Source organism: Opisthocomus hoazin, chromosome W, assembly GCF_030867145.1.
Source record: "Opisthocomus hoazin isolate bOpiHoa1 chromosome W, bOpiHoa1.hap1, whole genome shotgun sequence".
Classification (NCBI taxonomy): Eukaryota; Metazoa; Chordata; class Aves; order Opisthocomiformes; family Opisthocomidae; genus Opisthocomus; species Opisthocomus hoazin.
The window spans coordinates 27,003,737-27,028,053 of NC_134453.1; the positions used below are offsets into that span (position 1 = coordinate 27,003,737).

The window sequence follows — 24,317 nt, forward strand, 5'->3', positions numbered from 1 at the left end:
AGAACTGAAGGAGGAAGTGGAGAGGTTGAGGAGCATCCGGGAGTGTGAGAGGGAGATCGACTGGTGGAGCCGCATCCTGCCCTCCCTGAGGCCGAGGCAGCAGGAGGCAGCTCCACAGAAAGCAGAGAACCCCCTACCCTCTTGCCACCGAGCAGAAAGAGGGGGCCTAAGAGATGGGGGGGAATGGAAACGGGTCCCTGCTCGGGGGGGCAAGAGAATCTCCCCCCGGCCTCCCTCACCTGCCCAGTTGCCCTTAAGCAACAGGTATGGGGCTCTGGAATGTGAGGGACCGGCCACAGAGGATGTGGGTGATGGTGAGGCTCCATCCAGGAGGTTGCATAGAACAAGTCAGACAGCCCCAAGAATTACGACTGCCTCAACTAAGAAAAAAAGGAGGGTCATTGTCATAGGTGATTCCCTTCTGAGGGGAACAGAGGGCCTGATCTGCCGACAGGACCCATCCCACAGGGAAGTCTGCTGCCTCCCTGGGGCCCGGGTTAGGGATGTTGCAAAGAAACTCCCTGGTCTGGTGCGGCCTTCTGATTACTACCCCCTCTTGGTAATGCAGGCTGGCGGGGACGAGATAGCAGAAAGAAGTCCCAAGGCCATCAAAAGGGACTTCAGGGTGACTGGTTGAGGGATCAGGGGCACAGGTGGTGTTTTCCTCCATCCCATCAGTGGCAGGGAAGAGCACTGAAAGGGGCAGGAAAACTCACCTGATTAACAGGTGGCTCAGGGACTGGTGCCATCAGTCAAATTTTGGCTTCTTTGATCATGGGGAGGTGCACACAGCACCAGGCCTGCTGGCAACAGGTGGAACTCAGCTATCTCAAAGGGGAAAAAGAATTCTTGGCCATGAGCTGGCGGGGCTCATGGAGAGGGCTTTAAACTAGGTTCGAAGGGGGAAGGGGATATTGCCCAGCTCACTAGGGATGAGCCTAGGCTTGGAATGCCAAGGCCAGGGGTGAGATTGACAGCCCAGCTCAAGTCTGTTTACACCAATGCACGTAGCATGGGCAATAAACAGGAGGAGCTGGAAGCCATTATACAGCAGGACGGCTACGACTTGGTCGCCGTCACAGAAACGTGGTGGGACAACTCGCATGACTGGCATGCTGTCATAGATGGCTACAGACTCTTTAGGAAAGACAGACCAACAAGGAGAGGTGGGGGAGTTGCTCTATATGTGAGGGAGCAACTGGAATGCCTTGAGCTTGGCCTGGGGGCAAATGAGGAACGAGCTGAGAGCTTGTGGGTTAGAATTAAGGGACAGGCTCATAAGGGTGACATTACTGTGGGTGTATACTACAGGCCACCTGACCAGGAGGAGGAGGTTGATGAGGCCTTCTACAGGCAGCTGCAAGCAGCCTCACAGTCACAGGCCCTGGTTCTCATGGGGGACTTCAACCACCCTGACATCAGCTGGGAAGACCATACAGCTAGGCAGGCGCAATCCAGGAGGTTCCTACAGAGCATCGATGATAACTTTCTGATGCAAGTGGTGGAGGAACCAACAAGGAAAGGCGTGCTGCTGGACCTCGTGTTAACAAACAAGGAGGGACTGGTGGAGGATGTGAAGGTTGGAGGTAGACTCGGCTGCAGTGACCATGAAATGGTCGAGTTCAGGATCCTGCGTGGAAGAAGCAGGGCGACAAGCAGGATCAAAACCCTGGACCTCAGGAGGGCTGACTTTGCCCTCCTCAAGGAGCTACTGGGAGGAATCCCGTGGGCCAGGGCTCTCGAAGGCAGGGGGGTCCATGAGTGCTGGTCGCTCTTTAAACAACACTTCTTCCATGCACAGGAGCGGTGCATCCCCCTGAGAAAGAAATCTAGCAAAGGAGGCAGGAGACCTGCATGGATGGGAAAGGAGCTTCTAGCGGAGATCAGGTGGAAGAGAAAGGTCCATGGAATGTGGAAAGAGGGGCAGGCCACTTGGGAAGAGTACAGGAACGTGGTGAGAGCATGCAGGGATGCGACAAGGAAGGCCAAGGCTCACCTGGAATTGAAGCTGGCAAGGGATGTCAAAAACAACAAGAAGGGCTTCTTCAACTTCATCAGCAGCAAAAGGAAGACTAGGGACAATGTGGGGCCGCTGCTGAATGAGGCGGGTGCCCTGGTGACGGAGGATGCAGAGAAGGCAGAGCTACTAAATGCCTTTGCTTCAGTCTTCAGTGCTAAGACTGGCCCTCAGGAATCCCAGGCCCCGGAGGTAAGAGAAGAAGCCTACAAAGAGGATGACTTTCCCTTGGTCAAGGAGGACTGTGTGAGGGATCGCTTAAGCGATCTGGATGTCCACAAATCCATGGGCCCCGATGGAATGCACCCACGAATGCTGAGGGAGCTGGCGGATGTCATTGCTGAGCCACTCTCCATCATCTTTGAAAGGTCCTGGAGGACAGGAGAGGTGCCCGAGGACTGGAGAAAGGCCAATGTCACTCCAATCTTCCAAAAGGGCAAGAAGGAGGACCCAGGGAACTACAGGCCGGTCAGCCTCACCTCCATCCCGGGAAAGGTGATGGAGCAGCTCATTCTGGAGGTCATCAACAAGCAAGTGGAGGAAAAGAAGGTTATCAGGAGTAGTCAGCATGAATTCACCAAGGGGAAATCATGCCTGACCAATCTGATAGCTTTCTACAATGACATGACTGGCTGGGTAGACGAAGGGAGAGCCGTGGATGTTGTCTACCTCGACTTCAGCAAGGCTTTCGACACAGTCTCCCATGATATCCTCCTAGGGAAGCTGAGGAAGTGTGGGCTGGATGAGTGGTCGGTGAAGTGTATAGAGAACTGGCTGAATGGCAGAACTCAGAGGGTTGTCATCAGCAGCTCTGAGTCTAGTTGGAGGCTGGTAACAAGTGGTGTCCCCCAGGGGTCAGTACTGGGCCCAGTCTTGTTTAACTTCTTCATCAATGACCTGGATGAGGAGTTAGAATGTACCCTCAGGAAGTTTGCTGATGACACCGAACTGGGAGGAGTGGTAGACACACCGGAAGGCTGTGCTGCCATTCAGCGTGACCTGGATAGGCTGGAAAGCTGGGCAGAGAGGAACCTGATGAGGTTCAACAAAGGCAAATGCAGGGTCCTGCACCTGGGGAGGAACAACCCCATGCATCAGTACAGGCTTGGGGTGGACCTGCTGGAGAGCAGCTCTGCGGAGAGGGACCTGGGCGTCCTGGTGGATGACAGGTTAACCATGAGCCAGCAGTGTGCCCTGGCTGCCAAGAAAGCCAATGGGATCCTGGGGTGCATCAAGAAGAGTGTGGCCAGCAGGACGAGGGAGGTTCTCCTTCCCCTCTACACTGCCCTGGTGAGGCCCCATCTGGAGTACTGTGTCCAGTTTTGGGCTCCCCAGTTCAAGAAAGATGAAGAGCTACTGGAGAGAGTCCAGCGGAGGGCTACGAGGATGGTGAGGGGACTGGAGCATCTCCCCTACGAGGAGAGGTTGAGGGAACTGGGCTTGTTCAGCCTGAAGAAGAGAAGGCTGAGAGGGGACCTTATAAATGCCTACAAATATCTGAAGGGTGGGTGTCAGGAGGATGGGGCCAAGCTCTTTCCAGTGGTGCCCAGTGACAGGACAAGGGGCAATGGGCACAAACTGAAGCACAGGAAGTTCCGTCTGAACATGAGGAAGAACTTCTTCACTCTGAGGGTGACAGAGCACTGGAACAGGCTGCCCAGGGAGGTTGTGGAGTCTCCTTCTCTGGAGATATTCAAGACCCGCCTGGACAAGGTCCTGTGCAGCCTGCTGTAGGTGACCCTGCTTCGGCAGGAGGGTTGGACTAGATGACCCACAGAGGTCCCTTCCAACCCCTACTATTCAAAAAAAAAAAAAAAAAAAAAAAAGGCCGAGTTTAAAATTTTCAGGGTAATGAGAAAACAGGACAACAAAGTTGCTACCCTGGATTTCAAGAGAGCAATCTTTAAGCTACTCAGGGAGCTGCTTAGCAGTGTCCCCTCGGAATCTGCTTTGGAGGGCTTAGGGGTCCATGAGTGATGGTCAGTCTTTAAGAACCACCTTTTACAATCACAGGAGCAGGCAATCCCATTGTGCCGCAAGTCAAGCAAGTGGGGCAGAAGCCAGCTTGGCTAAACAGGGAACTCCTCGTGGAGCTCAAGAGGAAAAAGAAATGGTATGATCTCTAGAAGCGAGGTCAGGCTTCACAGGAAGATTACAGAGCTGTGGTTGGCATATGCAGGGAGAAGACACAAAAGGCCAAAGCTCAATTAGAGTCGAAACCAGCCACTGTTGTGTCAGACAACAAGAATGGCTTTTTTAAGTATGTTAATAGCAAGAGGAGGTCTAAGGAAAACATTGGACCAATACTTGTTGAAGGTGGTCACCTGATGAATAGGGATGAAGAAAAAGTGGAGGCATTCAATGCTTTTTTTGCCTCAGTCTTTAATAATACTGATAGACCTTGGGCTGCCCAGTCCTCTGAGTCAGAGGAACACAACTACGGGAGCAGTGACTTTCCATTTGTGGACACTGAAACTATAACACACCATTTGTATCAGCTGAACGTCCACAAGTCCATGGGGCCTGATGGGGTTCATCCCAGAGTACTGAAGGAGCTAGTGGATGTTACGGAAGGACCCCTCTTGATCATCTACCAAAGGTCTTGGGAGTCTGGGGAGGTCCCTGCTGACTGGAAGCTAGCCATGATTATTCCACTTTACAAGAAGGGTGGGAGAGAAGACCCAGGAAACTACAGACCTGTTAGTCTAACCTCAGTACCTGGAAAAATTATGGAGAAGATCATACTGGGTGCTACAGAAAGGCATTTAAAGGACAACGCACTCATCAGGCGCACAGGTTCACAGAAGGAAAGTCCTGTTTAACTAATTAGATATCCTTCTATGATAAGGTCACCCGCCTAGTGGATGAAGGGAAAGTGGTGGATGTAGTTTTTCTGGATTTTAGTAAGGCTTTTGATACTGTCACACACAGGATCCTTCTGGACAAGTTGTCCAACTGTAGAATGAGAAGGTGCACAGCGCGCTGGGTAAAGAACTGGCTGGACAACAGGGCTCAAAGGGTTGTAGTGAATGAGGCTACACCTGGCTGGTGACCAGTCACCAGCAGTGTTCCTCAGGGCTCAATCCTGGGGCCAGTTCTGTTCAATATTTTTATCAACAATCTGGAGGCAGGAGTTGAATGCACCATTAGCAATTTTACTGATGATGCCAAACTGGGAGGTGCTGTTGACTCTCTCGAGGGACAAGAGGCCTTGGCAGAGGGATCTGGATAGATTGGAGCACTGGACAACCAAATAATGGCATGAAATTTAACAAGAACAAATGCCCAATTCTGCACCTGGGACGGAGTAATGCCAGACAGAAGTACAACTTGGGAGAGGAGTGGCTGGAGAGCAGCCCTGCAGAAAGGGATCTGGGGGTGCTGGTTGACAGCAGGCTCAATATGAGTCAGCAGCATGCCCTGGCAGCCAAGAGGGCAAACCGCATTCTGGGGTGCATCAAACACAGCATAACCAGCTGGTCAAAAGAAGCAATTATCCCACTGTATTCAGTGTTGGTGCAGCCTCACCTTGAGTACTGGGTACAGTTCTGGGCTCTCTACAGCTTCCTGAGGAGGGGAAGTGGAGAGGGAGGTGCTGAGCTCTTCTCCCTGGGATCCAGCAACAGGACGCATGGGAATAGTTCAAAGCTGCACCAGAGGAGGTTCAGACTGGACATTAGGAATCATTTTTTTGCCAAGAGGGTGGTCAAACACTGGAACAGGCTTCCTAGAGATGTGGTCGATGCCCCATGCCTGTCAGTGTTTAAGAGGCATTTGGACAATGCCCTTAACATGCTTTAACTTTTGGTCAGCCCTGAAGTGGTCAGGCAGTTGGACCAGATGATCGTTGTAGGTCCCTTCCAACTGAAATAATCTATTCTACTCACATCTTACATAAACATTCATGATACTTTCTCTGACCATCTCTGAGCCTCTTCAGAGCAAAGACCACTCGCCTTTTAAAGCTGATGTACTGAAGTCCCACCACTGGTCACATTCTTTGTTGTGATCCACATAGTTAAAAATCAACTATTAAGGTTACCAGGAACTTAGGATTCACCTATATTAAAGAATTTTAAAGAATTTTAAAGAATTATCAGTTTTCCACTTGCACAACAACAAGAACTTCAAAAGGGTCACTCGAAATAGTATCTCCCTATTCCTTTAAATCCCTTGCAGGTAAAGGTTCCCAGATGTTGAAATTAAGTCTTTCACCTATCCTACATGCTCTTTTGCCAGAAGTATTGTTCCCTATGCATGAAAGCCGGAAGAAAAAACCTATTAGTGAACATAGCACACTAGAGAGAAACATCAGGAACATTCAAGTGCTATGCCTTTGTAAATCCATAGCAAAGTGATCCTCGAGACTCCAGGAACAATATTTAAGTGGGTACCAAATTGTTGTTTGTCAAACCTGGACACAGCATTCCAGACTTTTTACTGAAAAAGTCTCATACTGATGTTTTTCTGCTGGAAAAAGCTGAGAACCTGATGATGACAGATCCTGAGGAACATTCACACACTGCTGCCAAATATTTTAGGAGACTGCAAGTTACAATGTGTAAATGGAAAAGTCTAATTTTTTAAAATTTGATAGGATCCTATTTACCCCCTCCACATAAATTGAGTGTTTTCATGAAAATAGGATCAGACAAATTCACCCTGGAACACTGGCTAAACCAATCTCAGAATTGATAATAATAATCTTGAGAATTTGTGCCTCCAGCAGATTCAAAAAGGGAAAAACAGTCCCTTCAAAAGGATGGTAAAGGACTGCCCAGAGTACTATATGTAGTCTATATGATTTAAGTACATACCAGAAGAACAATTTATCTACAAGTATTGAGATAATAACAAAGAGGTGACATTCCAAAGTGAATTTGTTAAGAATAAGTATCATCAAATCAAAATCATTTTATTCCATACAGCAATAGGTCTTGTGGATTAAGGAGAACTGAGTGTCATGCCTGGACTTTAGCGTGGCTTTCTATATAGCTTCTCACAACAAGTCTACTAACGAGCTGAGGAAGTATGGTCTAGACAAAAATACTGCAAGATTGCAGTATAACCTATTGCAAAACTGTGTTCAGAATATCAGTTGTTCTTGGTAAAAATGGATGAACGGAATATAGGTGAACAAGTGCAGCTGTCCAGAGCACTTTCTTAAGAACAGTAGTATAAAATATTTGTTATTAATTAATAAGTTTTCATGTAATGGAATTAGAGAGTATTTTATTAATCTAAAGATCATAACGAGATTTTTGTGTCGAATGTTTGAGAGAGGGGCCAACAACTGCTTTTAAAACAGAATCAAAATTTACAGTTTTCTTGACTAACTGGAATAACCTTCTGAAACAAAAGAAATTCAGTAAGAAGCAGCACAAACTTATTATTCATCTGAGAAAGAGCAATTGTAACAACATGAGAGGAAGATAGATAAGCTCTACAAAGACAGCAATATGTTAATAACAGCTTGCAACACAAATCTAAGTTAACACCAAAGAGCAACTATATTCATATATGATAGTAATATCAATCAAGGTCGTCTACAGTACTTTTCTGACTACTCATCCTTCTAAGTCTTCAAATAGAGTCGGATCTACGACTCAGGACAGCACAACATTATAACAAACGCAAACCAAATAGAATTCAGATAAAAACAAAGACAATTAAAAGCTCAGAAATTATTACTTATGTAAAGATGATAGAAACAAACTGCTGTTCAGTCTGTAGAAGATTAGATTAGTGCAAGACATGATAACATTCTTTGATATATAAATGATTGCTATAAATAAACAAACAAATAAAGGACGTAAATTGTTTTTCCTTGCCCACTGGAAAGAAGTCAAGAAGTGTCATGCCTATCTGCAACAAAAATGATTCAGGCTAAGCATCAGGAGAAAAGTTTTCTAGCACTAAGAATTTGAACAGGTTGCATGGCAAGAGTAAGGAAACTCCATTACTGACTATTTAACAACAACAACAACAAAAGCTGGTACAGCTCATCCAACATGAGGGTAAGAAGATGGGAAGCCCCCAAGCCCTTTTCTGCTGTATTTTCTAAAATCACAGAATCTTCCTCTGGAAATTTTCCCAAGTTTTGAACTAGACATAAAGAAATTATTCCACAAGGCCAAGTGCAAGGTCCTGCACCTGAGTTGGGGAAGTCCCAAGCACAAATACAGGCTGGGCAGACAATGGATTGAGAGCAGCCCTGAGGAGAAGGACTTGGGGGTGCTGGTTGACAAGAAACTACACATGACCTGGCAATGTGCGCTCACAGCCCAGAAGGCCAACCATATCCTGGGGTGCATGAAAAGAAGCATGGCCAGAAGGTCAAGGGAGGGGATTCTGCCCTTCTACTCTGCTCTGGTGAGACCCCACCTGGAGTCCTGCATCCAGCTCTGGAGCCCCCAACATAAGAAGGACATGGATCTGTTGGAGCGGGGCCAGAGGAGGGCCACAAAAATGATCAGAGGGCTGGAGTACCTCTCCTATGAGGAAAGGCTGAGAGAGTTGGGGCTGTTCAGCCTGGAGAAGGCTCCAAGAAGCCCTCATAGCAGCCTTCCAGTACCTGAAGGGGGCCTACAAGAAAGCTGGAGAGGGGCTTTTTACAAGGGCATGTAGTGAAAGGGCAATGGGGAATTGGCTTTAAAGTGGAAGAGGGCAGATTTAGATTAGATATAAGGAAGAAATTCTTTACTATAAGGGTGGTGAGGCACTGGCACAGGTTGCCCGCAGCAGCTGTGGCTGCCCCCTCCCTGGCAGTGTTCAAGGCCAGGTTGGATGGGGCTTTGAGCAACCTGGTCTAGGGGAAGATGTCCCTGCTCATGGCAGGGGGGTTGGAACCAGATGATCTTTAAGGTCCTTTGCAACCCAAACCATTCTATGATTACTTATTTTGATTAACAGACTATAGTGACATTTGTTTTCAAAGAGCATAACTTAATTTACAATTCAAACTTAAAGGGATAGCATACGAGACAAAGAACAGCATACATTTAGGAGGTTTTTGGGGACAGATTGTATTCACTTTCCACATACTCTTTCAATAATTTTCAGGGAAGAGTCCCTCCACTTTCTCCAGAGCTTAAAATGCCTCATCTTTGGCTGTTCTAGCTTAGAACTGCTGTATTCAGAAGCATCCTTGCATAAAAAGGTAAAAGTTGAATAAAGAAACAAGAATGAATGTTTATTTTGGCCCTGTCAGAAAATATGTTTGAAAAATTTTCTTCCACCTTTCTTTTGAAGGAGAGGGGGTGAGATGATTTTTTTTTTTAACAAGTAGTCTGTGCTACAGATTTGTGAGGATTCCTAATTCTTCTTGCCACCCACTATACATTCAAAGACCAAGTGTAGAGGAATCTCTCTGGAGAAGTCCTATAAATCCCCATGAAAATAAAAGGAATCTTTCCAAATTATTCAGAAAATAATCAAGTACCCATTAACAATTTCTGGAGGGAATACAACTTATTTCTGGAAAAGAGTGCAAAATTATGTAGTTTCATAAGGCTTGTTGCTATTCCTTACAGATGTTTTCCTGGGAGTTTAGGAAACTGTATGGAAACAGGACTGTAAATACATGAACTATTCTCTTTGGAAAGCAATGTACTTAAAACATTGTGGAAGGCTTTCCTTTATACAGATCTTTAGAAATTGTCTTAAGCAAGGAGAGGAAAAAAAAAAAAAAAAATCTATTTTCTGAGATTCCAGAATAGCGAGAAAGTAGAACAAATGGATAAAGGATTTTGATGAGTAATCGATCTTGGGTAATAGGTACCACAGAATATTTTATGAGCTCAGCAGAAGGAAAATACTTCATGTTAATTCTTCGTAGATGAATTCATAGAAATGAATTTTCTATGAAAGCAGATGTGGTAACAGATGATAGCAGAGCCACTATTCTGTTTGTATAGCTAAAAATATAAAATTTACATAAAAATGAAAGGATAAAGACCAGTGTAGAACTTCTGGATAAAACTTCAGCTGCTCTGGTACCTTTACTGGAGCAGAAGTGAGGCAAAATTTTCTATAACAGAGAAATTTTACTCCATTGAGTAAGTGAATAACCAACCAAAAAACAAATATAACTTCTGCCATCTCTCAAATATTTGCCTGAGTTGCAAACAACACCTCTGTCTCATTCAGATTCTGTCAGACAGCTATCGTTTAGTCTTAAAGTAATTCAAGGCTCTGCAATCACATTCTCCAAGTCTCCAGAAGTTCTTGCTACTTTCATGTCAGAAGCACAGAAATGCAGTCTGTACGCATACCTTTGGTAATTGCATCACATTTCTATGTTATATAAGAAAGCATCCTTCCTGTGATCTTTCTCTGGACTGATGATACCTAGTGCCATTCTTTTTGTCCTCCTAAACAAACAATTAAATATTTTGCTAAATTTTATTTATCAAAGTTTGCAACTTGTTAACCAAACTTTCAAGGACTAATGAGAGTAGCAACAAAAAGCTCAGCGTAGATATTTGCTGTTTGTTCATCACTGGAAAATTTATTAGCATAACCAATGACTTTCACTCCAAATCATAGGCCAAAACCTCACTGTTGGGAATCACGTGTTCTAAGTAACACTGTAATTATCCACATCTCTTCAATACATTTCTAAAATGCAAGATTGGAGGAAGTAAATGTCTGGCAAGATTCTTGCAGCATCAAGAACTGGTTCTCTCAATCAGGGTTTATTAATCTCTTTAAGAAGGCAAAATGTTAGCACCATTAGTAACAGTATTTCAGTTGTGTGCTTTATCAATGAGAAAAGTAAAAGCTAACACACAGTTTAATATATCAAAAAGCTCCTCTTGCACTTTTTCAGCCCCTCTAATGCTGAAAAGTTACAATCTGAATTGTACAGACTGTTTTCAGAAATAATCTGAAAAGGTATCCCTTAAAAACGGGTTCCGAGACAACCAATTGAAACAGCAACAAGTTTAACCAAAAACATAATTCAAATATTCTGAGAGGTAATCATATATTTGAGTGGAAGTAGCTTAGACTCATAATGTTGTTAAACTGATAAGCTCAACAAACATGGATTTTGTGTATTGAGTTAAAGGAAAACAATCATATTTAGTCTTTGCCATTTACACAAGTCTTAAAACAAATCCTTTAGCACAATGCCTCCTAAAATGCTGATGCTGGTGGCATGCTATACAAGTATTTCTCACTTGCATTTGAGCCACATTTCTTCTATCACTGTTTAACACAGTATATGCCTACAGAAGATGAACCACAGAGATCATATAGCAATCACGGGATCATAGGATAATTCAGTTAAGAAGGGACCTCAGGAGGTCTTTATTCAATCCTCGTGCTCAAAGCATGGTGAGCAAGGCAACATTATGCAGGGCTTTATCCAGCCTGGTCTTGAAAACCTCCAAGGATGGAAAATGCACAGATTCTCTGGGCTTTTCTAATGCTTAACTGTCCTGACAGTGAAAACATTTTTCCTTATACCTAGTCAGAAACTCCCATTTAAATTTAAGCCCACTGTCTCTCATCCTTCCTCCGCAACACTGTCAAAAGCCTGACTCAAGTTTTCCTGATAATCTCCTCATAGGTATGAGAAGACTGCTCTGAAGTCATGTCCATCCATTTTGTGGTGTGTTGTCCTGTCCCTCTCCCCCCCGACTTCTCTTATCCAGGCTGCACAAGTCCAATATCCTCACCTTCTCTAGAATCTCCCCCATCTCCTGTTCTCCCTCTCCACCTAACCTGACCATCCAGAAAGACTTAATTTTGTTTCAGGGCTAAAGAGAAGAAAGCACTGTTGCATCTTTTTACTATTGCCATCTTAATACATAAGCACTGAAAAACTAACTTAGCAAGAATATGCCCAAACCCCTACCTTGCTAAGTCTCATGTATCTCAGTCATTGCTTCTTAGGGATAATATTAAAAACAGCAGTATGCATTCCAGATTTTAGCATAAATAATTATTTTCTCAGCTGACTGACAGTTCACCCTGTTCCTTCTCCACAGCTAAGATTTTCAGGCTTTCATTTATGCTATATATATATTGTGTTCATTGAACTACTTTTAATTTCATGTTCTTACAATTTGATGATTGCAATCAAGACAAGCGTTGCACGTTAAAACACTTTTGAGTTAGTTAAGAGTTCAATACTCGTAATGCTGCCTTTAAACCATTTCTTATATAGAGCAACTGAAATCATTCTTATAAAGAATTTAATCCTCATATTGGAAAGGATTTAAAATTCTTCTGTCCTCCATAAATTTGAGCTTTGATTTGAAGTATGATTAGCCAATTTTTGGACTTTCAGACATTTGTTCCAGATCAGGGTTCAAAATAATTTTGTATCCAAAAACTTAATTACATACTCTTTAGTCTATTGGAATACAGAAGTCAGGAGAACTAAATACCTCTTTAAACTTTATGTTCTCTAAAATTGGGGGAAAAAAGACACTGATATATATGACTGCTAGACTACCTTTAAGGGTTCCATCATTTCCAGCTGGAGAGCAGACTGACTGTGGTGACCTCAATGAAAAAGATGCAGCATTCCTTACTGAAGGATCACCATCCTAAAGTGACAACGATAAAAAATTAACATTATGAACATGAACACCTGATAAAGACTGAAATTAGTACATACACTGATAAAATGCATTGGATGAAAAAGCATACAACAAATATTAGAAAACTATTTATTTATATAAAAATCTTTGTAATTTAGACTGCTATTATACTACTATATAGGCAACATTCCAGAGCACAATAAGCCTTAATAAGAATCTAGAACCAGAACATGCACACAAAAATAGATCTATGTATATGTCTTCTAGCTAAATAAGCCCTTTTGGTTGACATTAAGATTCCATTTAGAAGTTTTTTGTTACATGCACTCATAGTAAAAAGCCGAAAAGCACAAAGATGAACTCTATACAATAATAATTGAAAGAAATTGAATATAAAAAGTAGATTTTTTTAAAACAAACTCACCACTTTTTCATTTAACCTACCCTTAGAGTTTATTAGAATGCCATCTTACTTTTACAGTCAAGCAAATTAACACTTTGTATTTATACCCTCCAGCATACACACATCAGGACTGAACAAAATCTGTAGCACTCCCATTGCAGCAGCTGAGATGGATGGATGGCAACTACACACTCCCCCACTGACAATGGCCAAACAGCCAATCTCCACATGCATAGCAGTAGACTAGCCACTGTACACATTATGCCTTGTGAAGGCGTAGTTCACAAAGCTTATGGAAAAAGAAAAAAAAAAAATTTTATTTATGGACTGAAGGCGCTTACAAGGCAAAGAATATAAATCTGTAAGAAACCAGATTTTATCGGTTTTACCACCCATGGGCACTTACAAAACAATTCTATTATATTTTTTTTTTTCCCCTCCCACAGCAAAATGAATCTAAAACTCATGCTGTGCTATTAATTACACTTAGTTTCGCAACAGTGCTTGCAAAAAGACTTGTTGCCTCACATGAGGAAAGCCTCATGTGCAAAGCAATCTAATATTCAGATTCAATTCAATAAAAAGAACAACTTAAACTTACATGTGTTTTATTGCAAGTCAAAATGAATTAATTTCCTGATGTACGAGTTACTTATTTAATACACTGAAATTATGGAGCTGATTTTTTTCAAACCTGACTTACCTTTGAATTGTAATAAATCTCAAAAAACCCCAAATATTAGGGGGGGGGGGAATCAGCAAAGCTTAGTAACTTTTTAATATATACTTTTTATATAGGACAGGAGAGGTCCTCTACCCATGACTGCCAAGGACACAGGCAAAGGCGCCTGTTATTAAATTAACTAAAGAGACTAACTACTTAGATGACCTTTCAGGTACACATGCCTTTCCTACCTTAACTGACAAATTTTCAGAACTACTCATTTATTGTTTTCTAGTTCAGAACTTCATCAAACAGTGAAACGTAAGCATGAACTTATATTCTAGGTATGTTCTCATGGATATTAAAAAAGTGATCCTTAAATTGAGTATATGCGCATGAGCCTTCAAACATGTACTTGCTGATTTTGTCAAATCATATACTGCAAATACATAATATCTTGTTGCTTTAAAAATTATGAATAGTTACAAAATCCTAAAACTAAGAAAAAGACTAAAAAATAATTAGTTTTTAAACTTTACGGTTTAATAATCCTCATTCATAACTACCTGTGCAAGAGGTCAAACTGCTCCTGAAAACACTTCAAATTATGAGTAAGCTTATTATTCATACACAGATGCAAAACTTGAAGTAATCCAAATTCTTCAAACTATTTTTGCATGATAGCTACAAAAATGAGCTTTTAAAGGTATAATTACTTCTCACATTTACTATTTCTCCAAACAAACCTGAAAATGATGGTATGTTTTATGTTTTCAGTCTGTCAGTTTTGAATAAGTTACATTTCTAAGTTCTCATTAACTCAGACATGCAGCTACATTGCTTGGATCACAAAATTTGGGGTGAATATTTTTAAATACTCCGTCTTTAAACACTGTGAAATAAATTACCTTAATATTAAAATTTTCCAAAAATCTTATCTTAACAAAACCAAGATTCTCTTGAAAGTGTTCCTTTACCATAGTTGGGGGATATATCACAGAATGGCAGGGGTTGGAATGGACCACTGTGGGTCATCTAGTCCAACCCCCCTGCCAAAGCAGGGTCACCTACAGCAGGCTGCACAGGACCTTGTCCAGCCGGGTCTTGAATATCTCCAGAGAAGGAGACTCCACAACCTCCCTGGGCAGCCTGTTCCAGTGCTCCGTCACCCTCAGAGGGAAGAAGTTCTTCCTCATGTTCAGACGGAACTTCCTATGCTTCAGTTTGTGCCCATTGCCCCTTGTCCTGTCGCTGGGCACCACTGGAAAGAGCTTGACCCCATCCTCCTGACACCCACCCTTGAGATATTTATAGGCATTTATAAGGTCCCCTCTCAGCCTTCTCTTCTTCAGGCTGAACAAGCCCAGCTCCCTCAGCCTTTCCTCATAGGACAGATGCTCCAGTCCCCTCACCATCCTCGTAGCCCTCCGCTGGACTCTCTCCAGTAGCTCCTCATCTTTCTTGAGCTGGGGAGCCCAGAACTGGACAGAGTACTCCACATGGGGCCTCACTAGGGCAGTGTAGAGGGGAAGGAGAACCTCCCTCGACCTGCTGGCCACACTCCTCCTAATGCACCCCAGGATCCCATTGGCTTTCTTGGTAACCAGGACACATTGCTGGCTCATGGTCAACCTGTCATCCACCAGCACTCCCAGGTCCTTCTCCACAGAGTTGCTCTCCAGCAGGTCCACCCCAAGCCTGTACTGGTGCATGGGGTTGTTCCTCCCCAGGTGCAGGACCCTGCATTTGCCCTTGTTGAACCTCATCAGGTTCCTCTCTGCCCAACTTTCCAGCCTGTCCGGGTCTCGCTGAATGGCAGCACAGCCTTCTGGTGTGTCCACCACTCCTCCCAGTTCGGTGTCATCAGCAAACTTCCTGAGGGTACATTCTAACTCCTCATCCAGGTCATTGATAAAGAAGTTAAACAAGACTGGGCCCAGTACTGACCCCTGGGGGACACCACTAGCTACAGGCCTCCAACTAGACTCTGCGCCGCTGATCACAACCTTCTGACTTCGGCCATTAAGCCAGTTCTCAATCCACCATATGTACACTTAATGCCAAGAACAGCTTCTTATTTTGAAGAATTTGCTTTTTTGAAGCAGACACCAAGAAAAACATATGATGATTGTGTATTATGTCAGATTCCTTCATTACAAAACTCTTACGATACTACTCAGCTAATATTTTTAATCATCATAATGCTTGCATTTAAAAAAAAAAAAAAAGAAGAGAAGACTAATAAAACTAATAACTCTCTTGGAGTTCTAGTGTACTAATCCTAGTAAGGGATTTAAGGAGCCTGGTGCGAATAGTACACTTTGAATAAAACACTTTTTTTTGCTTCCACAAGCTAATTTAGGAAGACAAGAGATGCTCAGTTTTTGTAAGCTAAATAAAAAAAATAAAAGAGACTGTGTACCAAACTTGTAAACAAGAATCCCAACATGCCTCATCCACAGGATGAGATGCTCATTAAGAAGAAAATTAAGGAGTTCAAAACACTGTGGGAGAGAGTTGCTAGGTCGTTGTTTAAACGTCACTTCCTCCATGCTCAGGAGCAGTGCATCCCCCTGAGAAAGAAATCGAGCAAAGGAGGCAGGAGACTCTCATGGATGAACAAGGAGCTTCTAGCGGAGATCAGGTGGAAGAGAAAGGTCCATGGAATGTGGAAAGAGGGGCAGGCCACTTGGGAAGAGTACAGGAATGTGGTCAGAGCATGCAGGGATGCAACGAGGAAGGCCAAGATCCACCTGGAATTGAAGCTGGCAAGGGATGTCAAAAACAACAAGAAGGGCTTCTTCAACTACATCAGCAGCAAAAGGAAGGCTAGGGACAATGTGGGGCCACTGCTGAATGAGGCGGGTGTCCTGGTGAGGGAGGATGCAGAGAAGGCAGAGCTACTGAATGCCTTCTTTGCTTCAGTCTTCAGTGCCAAGGCAGGCCCTCAGGAATCCCAGGCCCCGGAGGTAAGAGAAGATGCTCACAGAGAGGATGACTTTCCCTTGGTCGAGGAGGACTGCGTGAGGGTCGCTTAAGCAATCTGGACACCCACAAATCCATGGGCCCCGATGGAATGCACCCACGAGTGCTGAGGGAGCTGGCGGATGTCATTGCTGAGCCACTCTCCATCATCTTTGAGAGGTCCTGGAGGACAGGAGAGGTGCCCGAGGACTGGAGAAAGGCCAATGTCACGCCAATCTTCCAAAAGGGCAAGAAGGAGGACCCAGGGAACTACAGGCCAGTCAGCCTCACCTCCATCCCGGGAAAGGTGATGGAGCAGCTCATCCTGGAGGTCATCATCAAGCAAGTGGAGGAAAAGAAGGTTATCAGGAGTAGTCAGCATGGATTCACCAAGGGGAAATCATGCCTGACCAATCTAATAGCTTTCTACAATGACATGACTGGCTGGGTAGATGAGGGGAGAGCCGTGGATGTTGTCTACCTCAACTTCAGCAAGGCTTTTGACATGGTCTCCCACAACATCCTCCTAGGGAAGCTCAGGAAGTGTGGGCTGGATGAGTGGTCAGTGAGGTGGACTGAGAACTGGCTGAATGGCAGAACTCAGAGGGTTGTCCTCAGCAGCGCTGAGTCTAGTTGGAGGCCTGTAGCTAGTGGTGTCCCCCAGGGGTCAGTACTTGGCCCAGTCTTCTTCAACTTCTTCATCAATGACCTGGAGGAAGGGATGGAGTGTACCCTCAGCAAGTTTGCTGATGACACCAAACTGGGAGGTGTGGTAGACACACCAGCAGGCTGTGCTGCCATTCAGCGTGACCTGGACAGGCTAGAGAGATGGGCAGAGAGGAACCTGATGACATTCAACAAGGGCAAGTGCAGGGTCCTGCACCTGGGGAGGAACAACCCCATGCACCAGTACAGGCTTGGGGTGGACCTGTTGGAGAGCAGCTCTGTGGAGAGGGACCTGGGTGTCCTGGTGGACGACAGGTTGACCATGAGCCAGCAGTGTGCCCTGGCTGCCGAGAAAGCCAATGGGATCCTGGGATGCATTAGGAGGAGTGTGGCCAGCAGGTCGAGGGAGGTTCTCCTTCCCCTCTACACTGCCCTAGTGAGGCCCCATCTGCAGTACTCTGTCCAGTTCTGGGCTCCCCAGCTCAAGAAAGATGAAGAGCTACTGGAGAGAGTCCAGCGGAGGGCTACGAGGATGGTGAGGGGACTGGAGCATCTCTCCTATGAGGAAAGGCTGAGGGAGCTGGGCTTGTTTAGCCTGAAGAAGAGAAGGCTGAGAGGGGACCTAATAAATGCTTATAAATATCTGAAGGGTGGGTGTCAGGAGGATGGGGCCAAGCTCTTTTCAGTGGTGCCCAGTGACAGGACAAGGGGCAATGGGCACAATCTAAAGCACAGGAAGTTCCGTCTGAACATGAGGAAGAATTTCTTCACTCTGAGGGTGACGGAGCCCTGAAAGAGGCTGCCCAGGGAGGTTGTGGAGTCTCCTTCTCTGGAGATATTCAAGACCCGGCTGGACAAGGTCCTGTGCAGCCTGCTGTAGATGACCCTGCTTTGGCAGGGGTGTTGGACTAGATGACCCACAGAGGTCCCTTCCAACACCTAACATTCTGTGATTCTATTTTTTCCTTTAGATTCAAGATTTCCGCAAGAATTTCTCCCACATGAACTAAAGTCACTATAGGAAAACATCTTTTAAAGAAACCAGGCCATAAAAGCACATAACAGACCAGTAAGAGAAAGTGTCAAAAGGAATTTTTGGCTTTGACAACACTACTATATTACCGAACAGGTTATTTGAATATGTCAAGTCTAATTGAAAGTTATGGGAATATTCAGAAAGAGAAGTTAAGTATACACCTATTTAGAATCAAGTATTGTTTGCATCAACATATTGCTACAATAATTGCAGAGACACTCTACCACGTCTTTAAAATAAACTCGCATGAGTAACATTTTTTAACTTCTCATAATTTCATCAGAATCAGTGTTACAAACTGTTCCAAAGGAGAGATCTAAAAAAAAAAATTAAAACTCACACATTGAATTTGCACGTTTGAGTGTACACATCTGAAACTGAAATATATTTTCAGTGGTTTTATTCATCAACAACAGCATAGTAAAATATCTGACTTCTAAGGCAGCAAAACACATACTTGCTTTATCATAGTAAATAAATAGCTTTATCATAATAAACTGATCTAGGTAACATACATCACTACTTAGCCTGTGCACCATCTGTAGGTAGTCTTCATTTGAGCCATGTCTAGAATTATCAGCATGATGATTAGCTGAATTTCCAGACAATTGACCTGAAACTTTATTTTCATGGAGATTCCTCATCCCAGCTGTGACAATGGGACTGGATACTGAAGCTGAAATACAAAAAACAAAAAACCAACTATACTGATATATTCACACAGTCATTAACTCTAAAAAAAATTCATAGAAAACACCATAATAGTGGATATTAATGAGTTGGATGCAAAAGATCTAGAATTTGAACAAGAATCCAACTTTCTTGACTGAATCTTTTTGCCACAAATACCTTGAATAAAATTAGACATGTAAGATTTGACTTTTCAGGAGGATTTAAAATCTAAATACCATGTGCAGATTAGCCAAACTTCTCTCCACATCTATCCTAATTACAGTCAGTATCTTATTCTTACAGGTTACAGAATTTTATTTTCCTCTATATAATTTGTATTCACTACTTTTAGTAACTTTCAAGGTATTCATGAGACACATAACATTACATACAGAACAACTATATAAATTAAATTTAGCACATTGCTAAACTTTAAGAACAGATGATTTAAAAGAATCCAACAAGAATTCTACTTAGCAAGAAAAAAAAAATGCCTAGATATTTAACAGTGTTCATGTTGTTCAAGATTCTTTTTTAGAAAAAGGGAAGAACAAAAATCCATTCATTCTGAAGGTCATCTTTGCCAATTACTGCATACCTTGAGCATAATACTAGCCAACTTAGTCTACACTACAAAGTTTTGGTAAGGCTAAATAAGCTGGCAGAAAAACTTACATTACACTGGCAAAAATTAGGTTTTTGCTAGTACAGATAAACAATTGCCATAGCTAACAAATACAAGTTTTTGGTTTGTTTTGATTTTTCTATTGGCATGTATACATGAAAACTATGCAAAATGGGCATACATAGGGGAGGAGCATGTAACATGAACATGTGGTTTACTATTTCTTCTTCTCTATATTTAAAAAAAAAAAGCAACTATATACTACCACTCTGTACAGTCAGGAAAGCACAGCTTAAACATACCTAAAAAATTCCCTATCAACTCAAAGATCCGCATTAAGCATGTGAGTCCTTCAAAGAAATTAGAGAGTTGTGAAACATGCACATGAAGGTAAAGCTGACATGAGACAGGAGAATAAAACAAACATCACAGACTTACCTTGCTGCATCTGAGGGTGTGATGTATAACTTGGAGGATGTGAATATGACATGTATCCTGCAGGACTTTGAGGAGCATATGGACTAGGCACTGGACTGTTCTGTTGTGCCAAAAATCTGTTACCAGAACTTGTCTGTGGTGGCACAAACCGGCTAAAATTAAAATTAAAAAAGTTTTTAAAAGTTGGAAAAGGAAATTTAGACAAATTTTTTATTTCTTTTGGAATATTATACCTTTGGAACATTATAACTTCTGTAAGAGACAAAATTCCAACGCAATCAAGAAATCCCTTCAAAAGCAGTATTTTAAGCTATCGATACCTCCCCAACTTCAATTACTACTTAAGAGCCACAGTTTGGGTACTGCATCAGTAAAAGTAAAGAACAGAATAAAAAGCATTTGTAAGACCTCCACCTAGGGAAAGGAAACAATGACACAAATATTTATTAAAATAAGGTCTGCAGATTTACTAAAACAAGATATGCAATTTTCAAAAGTTAGTCCTAGAAGTCTGAATGAAAGTGACAGCTAAGGTTTAATATCATATAACAACTAGCTCACTAGGATTAACAAGGAGCCAACTACTCTGAATATGATTTTTCCAGTAAGATTTCAAAGAACTTCATCTAACAGAACTATACTGCCAAGATAAAGGAATGTGATAGGCAGTTAGGTAGGACCTGACCCAAAGTCCACTGAATACAACTTATTCTTTCACTGGCTTTATCTTAGACTCATCCTAAAGATAGGAAGTCATAAAAATAAAATAGGCTTGTGACAATAATATATGTAGATTACAACTTACATTCTTATATGAGCTTTTCAAAATAAAAATAAACCAAATAAATACTTCAGAAAGTATAATACATGCTTTCACAACCCTCAGTTCTAGATAGCAACTTTATGAAGGTTAGCTTCTATAGAAAGACATAGCAAAGTATATAACACAAGGATTTTGCAAGGATTTAGAGAAGACTTGGCACATTGTAATATTCACAATTCAAGAAAACCTTCTTCAATATCACTTTTAGATATAAAAGTGTACTGTTTTTTGTGCAGATATAGAGCATTTCATTTGCCAAAACAATTACACTAACTTGAAGTGAAATAAGTTTATTTTAATAATGATATCCAATAACTGGAGATGAAATCTTTTAAAGCCCAGTAACTGAGTTGAAACTACATGCAGAACTCCCTCCTCTAGTTCAGAGTACTTTATCATATTAACAAAGGCCTGGATTACAGGTACATACTACTTGTTGACATTCACGAGTTTGAAAAAGAACCAGAAAGTTGACAAGGAAGCTGCTGGAAGACTGGCCAAACTACTGGGTCCACCCTCCTCCAAGCAGCCTTTTGTATAACCGTTACAGCAGTACTCCATGCTTTTAAAAGCCTTCTTTCCCACTCTCCTGTCACATTGGTAGTTATACATTCCAGAACACATAGCCTCTTCTCTTCTATCTTTCTGCTACCAGTCTCAGTCTTTGCCACAGGTAGAGAACAGCTGGAGGGGTGGCAGGAGGCAGGGGGATTCGTTAAGCGGGAAAGAAAGTTTGCCAAAATTATGGGAGGGAGAGACAGCAGGGAAATCATGACTAGTCAGAATACAAAGATTAACTCACTAACAAAAAGATGTTTCTTTACCATATGAAGAAACTCACCCTGCTGTCAGACAAATGCAAACTTTGTCTTGACACTGATCATCATCTATTCACATACTTGCGACAAAAATTGACTGCCACTATAAGAAGAATTTGCAGTTTGCTGCCCATCCCATCCCATTTAAAAGAAAACGTTACCTGGAAGGGCTATGTGAGATAGTGGTTTGTTGATAATTGGACGATGCAGGACTACCTCGCATGGAATTCTGAGAAATATTAAACTGCGACATCATCAACCCTATTAAGAAGATAGCAGCATTACTTTATATGCATTTCCTTTTTAATCAATGAAGTCTCTCATTTCAGAAATTATTATATACAAAGAGATTATAAACTTTACAGACATTAACATCTTCTACCTACAACAGTTAGAAAACATTTAAAAAAGATCAATTCCATGTAAAATGCCCATTTTACACCATGACGTAAAAAGCGTTCACTAAAGCAGTATATCAACGGTAGTTCCTTCCTCTGTTCCTTACCCAAAAACTTGGTAGTAAATAGAAACATTTTATAACAGGATGTATACTCTACACCACAGACTAGTGTGTGAAGTACTCATTGTGCCAATAAATAAAAGATTTTGAAACTTCACAAGTCAGAAGAACACAGAAAACTTATCTCCCATTTTTAGAACAAGTACAGCAAACAATCATCTCGGGCTGAGCGGTGCAAGATATTCTCCCTGCTCACATAATGCCTTAGTGGTTCCTTTTTAGCCAGGGACAAAAGCTTTCTATTCCACATCCACCACACTTATAAGGAATGTTATCAAAGAAGGTGTTGAAATATTTTCAATTGCAAAGTACCACCAATATCCCACTGGTAGACTCCACAAGTACCAATGAGCTTGAAACTAACTCACATCTTTATTAGGGAGAATTTAAAGGAATTTTTTTTTCCTCTCTTCAATACAGGTATAAAGAATTTTCTAACCATCACATGTCACTGGAAGTTGAAATAGTGCAGGTATGCAAAAAACTTATATGACTTTTAACCAGATGATTTTAATGACAGAATTGAATGTTTTGAAGCTAAAACAGCATCAGAATTCACGTGCACACTGCAGTTTGGGAAGCCACAGCAAGTGATTCACAGATGTGAGTAAAAGCACATCAGAATGCAAATATTTTAAACCAAAGGTTAGATAGAAGGTTGACAGTAGTCCCCAATCCAGAGTGTTTGGGAACCATCAATCCTTGAATTACTATCACCGATTTAAATTACTGCAATATTCACACAAGCAAAGCTAGTTTCAGAAATCCTCCCTGTCACCCTCTTTTCTCCTCTCCCCAGCAGAGAAGAGATGGGATAATCCTCCAGGAATGCAACGGTTACAACCTCCCGGTAGGTATGAAGTGCTGCATTCCAAGTACATTAGCACAGGCAAACTACCCCAGAGCAGGAGTCCCATGTTGTGCTGAAAATCAAAATCCATACTTCAGTGCAGAGGACATTTCATTGTCCCGACTAACAGAAGGGGACTCCTTAACTCCTGCAAAATTTGCTTAAATGGACACTGGTTGCCTCGCACAGAGGCAAGTGAGGAGGAAACTCCAGGGGAGCATGCCCACTGCCCGCTCACCTCTCACTGCTACTCTCACCACAGCTAGGTAGTAGTTAAACTACTAACCCTTAACATTCATATACAGAAAGCTGACAGAATGTGCCCATATGAGGATGAACTATACAGACGAAGTTTCATTTCATGCTTAAAGCAAAGACTGAACTTTTAAAATACTTTAAAAACATATCTATTTGTTTTCTCCTCCCTAAATTTAAAACATATTTTGAACCACAGATGCAGTAGTTTTTGGTTTAAAAGAATGACAGAAAATATATAAATGAATCCATTTTTAATGCCATTTATAAAAACCCTAAAACTTATTCTGTGACAAACGGGTCACCTCTCTCTCGGGGATGGGGCGCAACACAGTGGACACAATCTAGATAACTTAAAAAACAAGCAAACAAAAACACCCCCAACCTCCCAAAACTACAAAAAAAACCCCCAACCAACCACAACAATAAAAAGCCCCAACAATCAAACAAACAAACAAAACAAAAACCCACCACAACAGTGTCTCCAAAGTTTCCAGACAGATAACAAGTCAGACTAGTAATGATGTAATGAGGAAGGAGTAAAAATAAGCCCCAAAAGTTTAATCTAAAAAGGAGCTGAAATTAGTCTGTGGCCATTAACACTAAAATATCTTCTTGTACATTTTTTACACTGTTGTCACATCACTAAGCAGCAGATTTATGGCTCCACTGTGCATTTCCATACCTTAAAATACTTAAGAATTTCTTTTAGATGCAACTTTGAACATTACCAACAATCAAAATTAGTTTTGAGAAAACATCATCCTAGTAATCACATTCCTAGAATGAGTTTCCTTAACACATACCCCTAGTCTTAACTATAATTTTTTTTGCTTGGAAAAAAGTGATACGCATAAATCTATTTTAGCAGTCCTACTAAATGCCAAAGAATGCACTACGTAAAAACACAACTCAAGATGACAGAAAAAGTCTTGTATGATTAAACTGTATTACAGCATCATACATGCTTAAGCTAGGACTGCTCACCAACAGGTGATTTTTCAGTTAAATAT

The 24,317-nt window shown here is 42.1% G+C and overlaps 1 protein-coding gene across 3 annotated transcripts in view; it reads right to left on the reverse strand.

Annotated features, from left to right (window-relative positions):
- The window catches only part of LOC142365560 (nipped-B-like protein), a 166,269-nt gene that overhangs the window by 71,823 nt on the left and 70,129 nt on the right, over nt 1–24,317 (reverse strand). For all 3 annotated transcript variants that reach the window (XM_075446432.1, XM_075446433.1, XM_075446431.1), the window contains exons 5-8: nt 21,841–21,940; nt 20,039–20,190; nt 18,819–18,979; nt 12,483–12,576 (exon numbers count right to left, since the gene is read on the reverse strand). In XM_075446432.1, the coding sequence (XP_075302547.1) occupies nt 12,483–12,576; nt 18,819–18,979; nt 20,039–20,190; nt 21,841–21,940 (507 nt within the window). The remainder of the gene's footprint in view (nt 1–12,482; nt 12,577–18,818; nt 18,980–20,038; nt 20,191–21,840; nt 21,941–24,317) is intronic.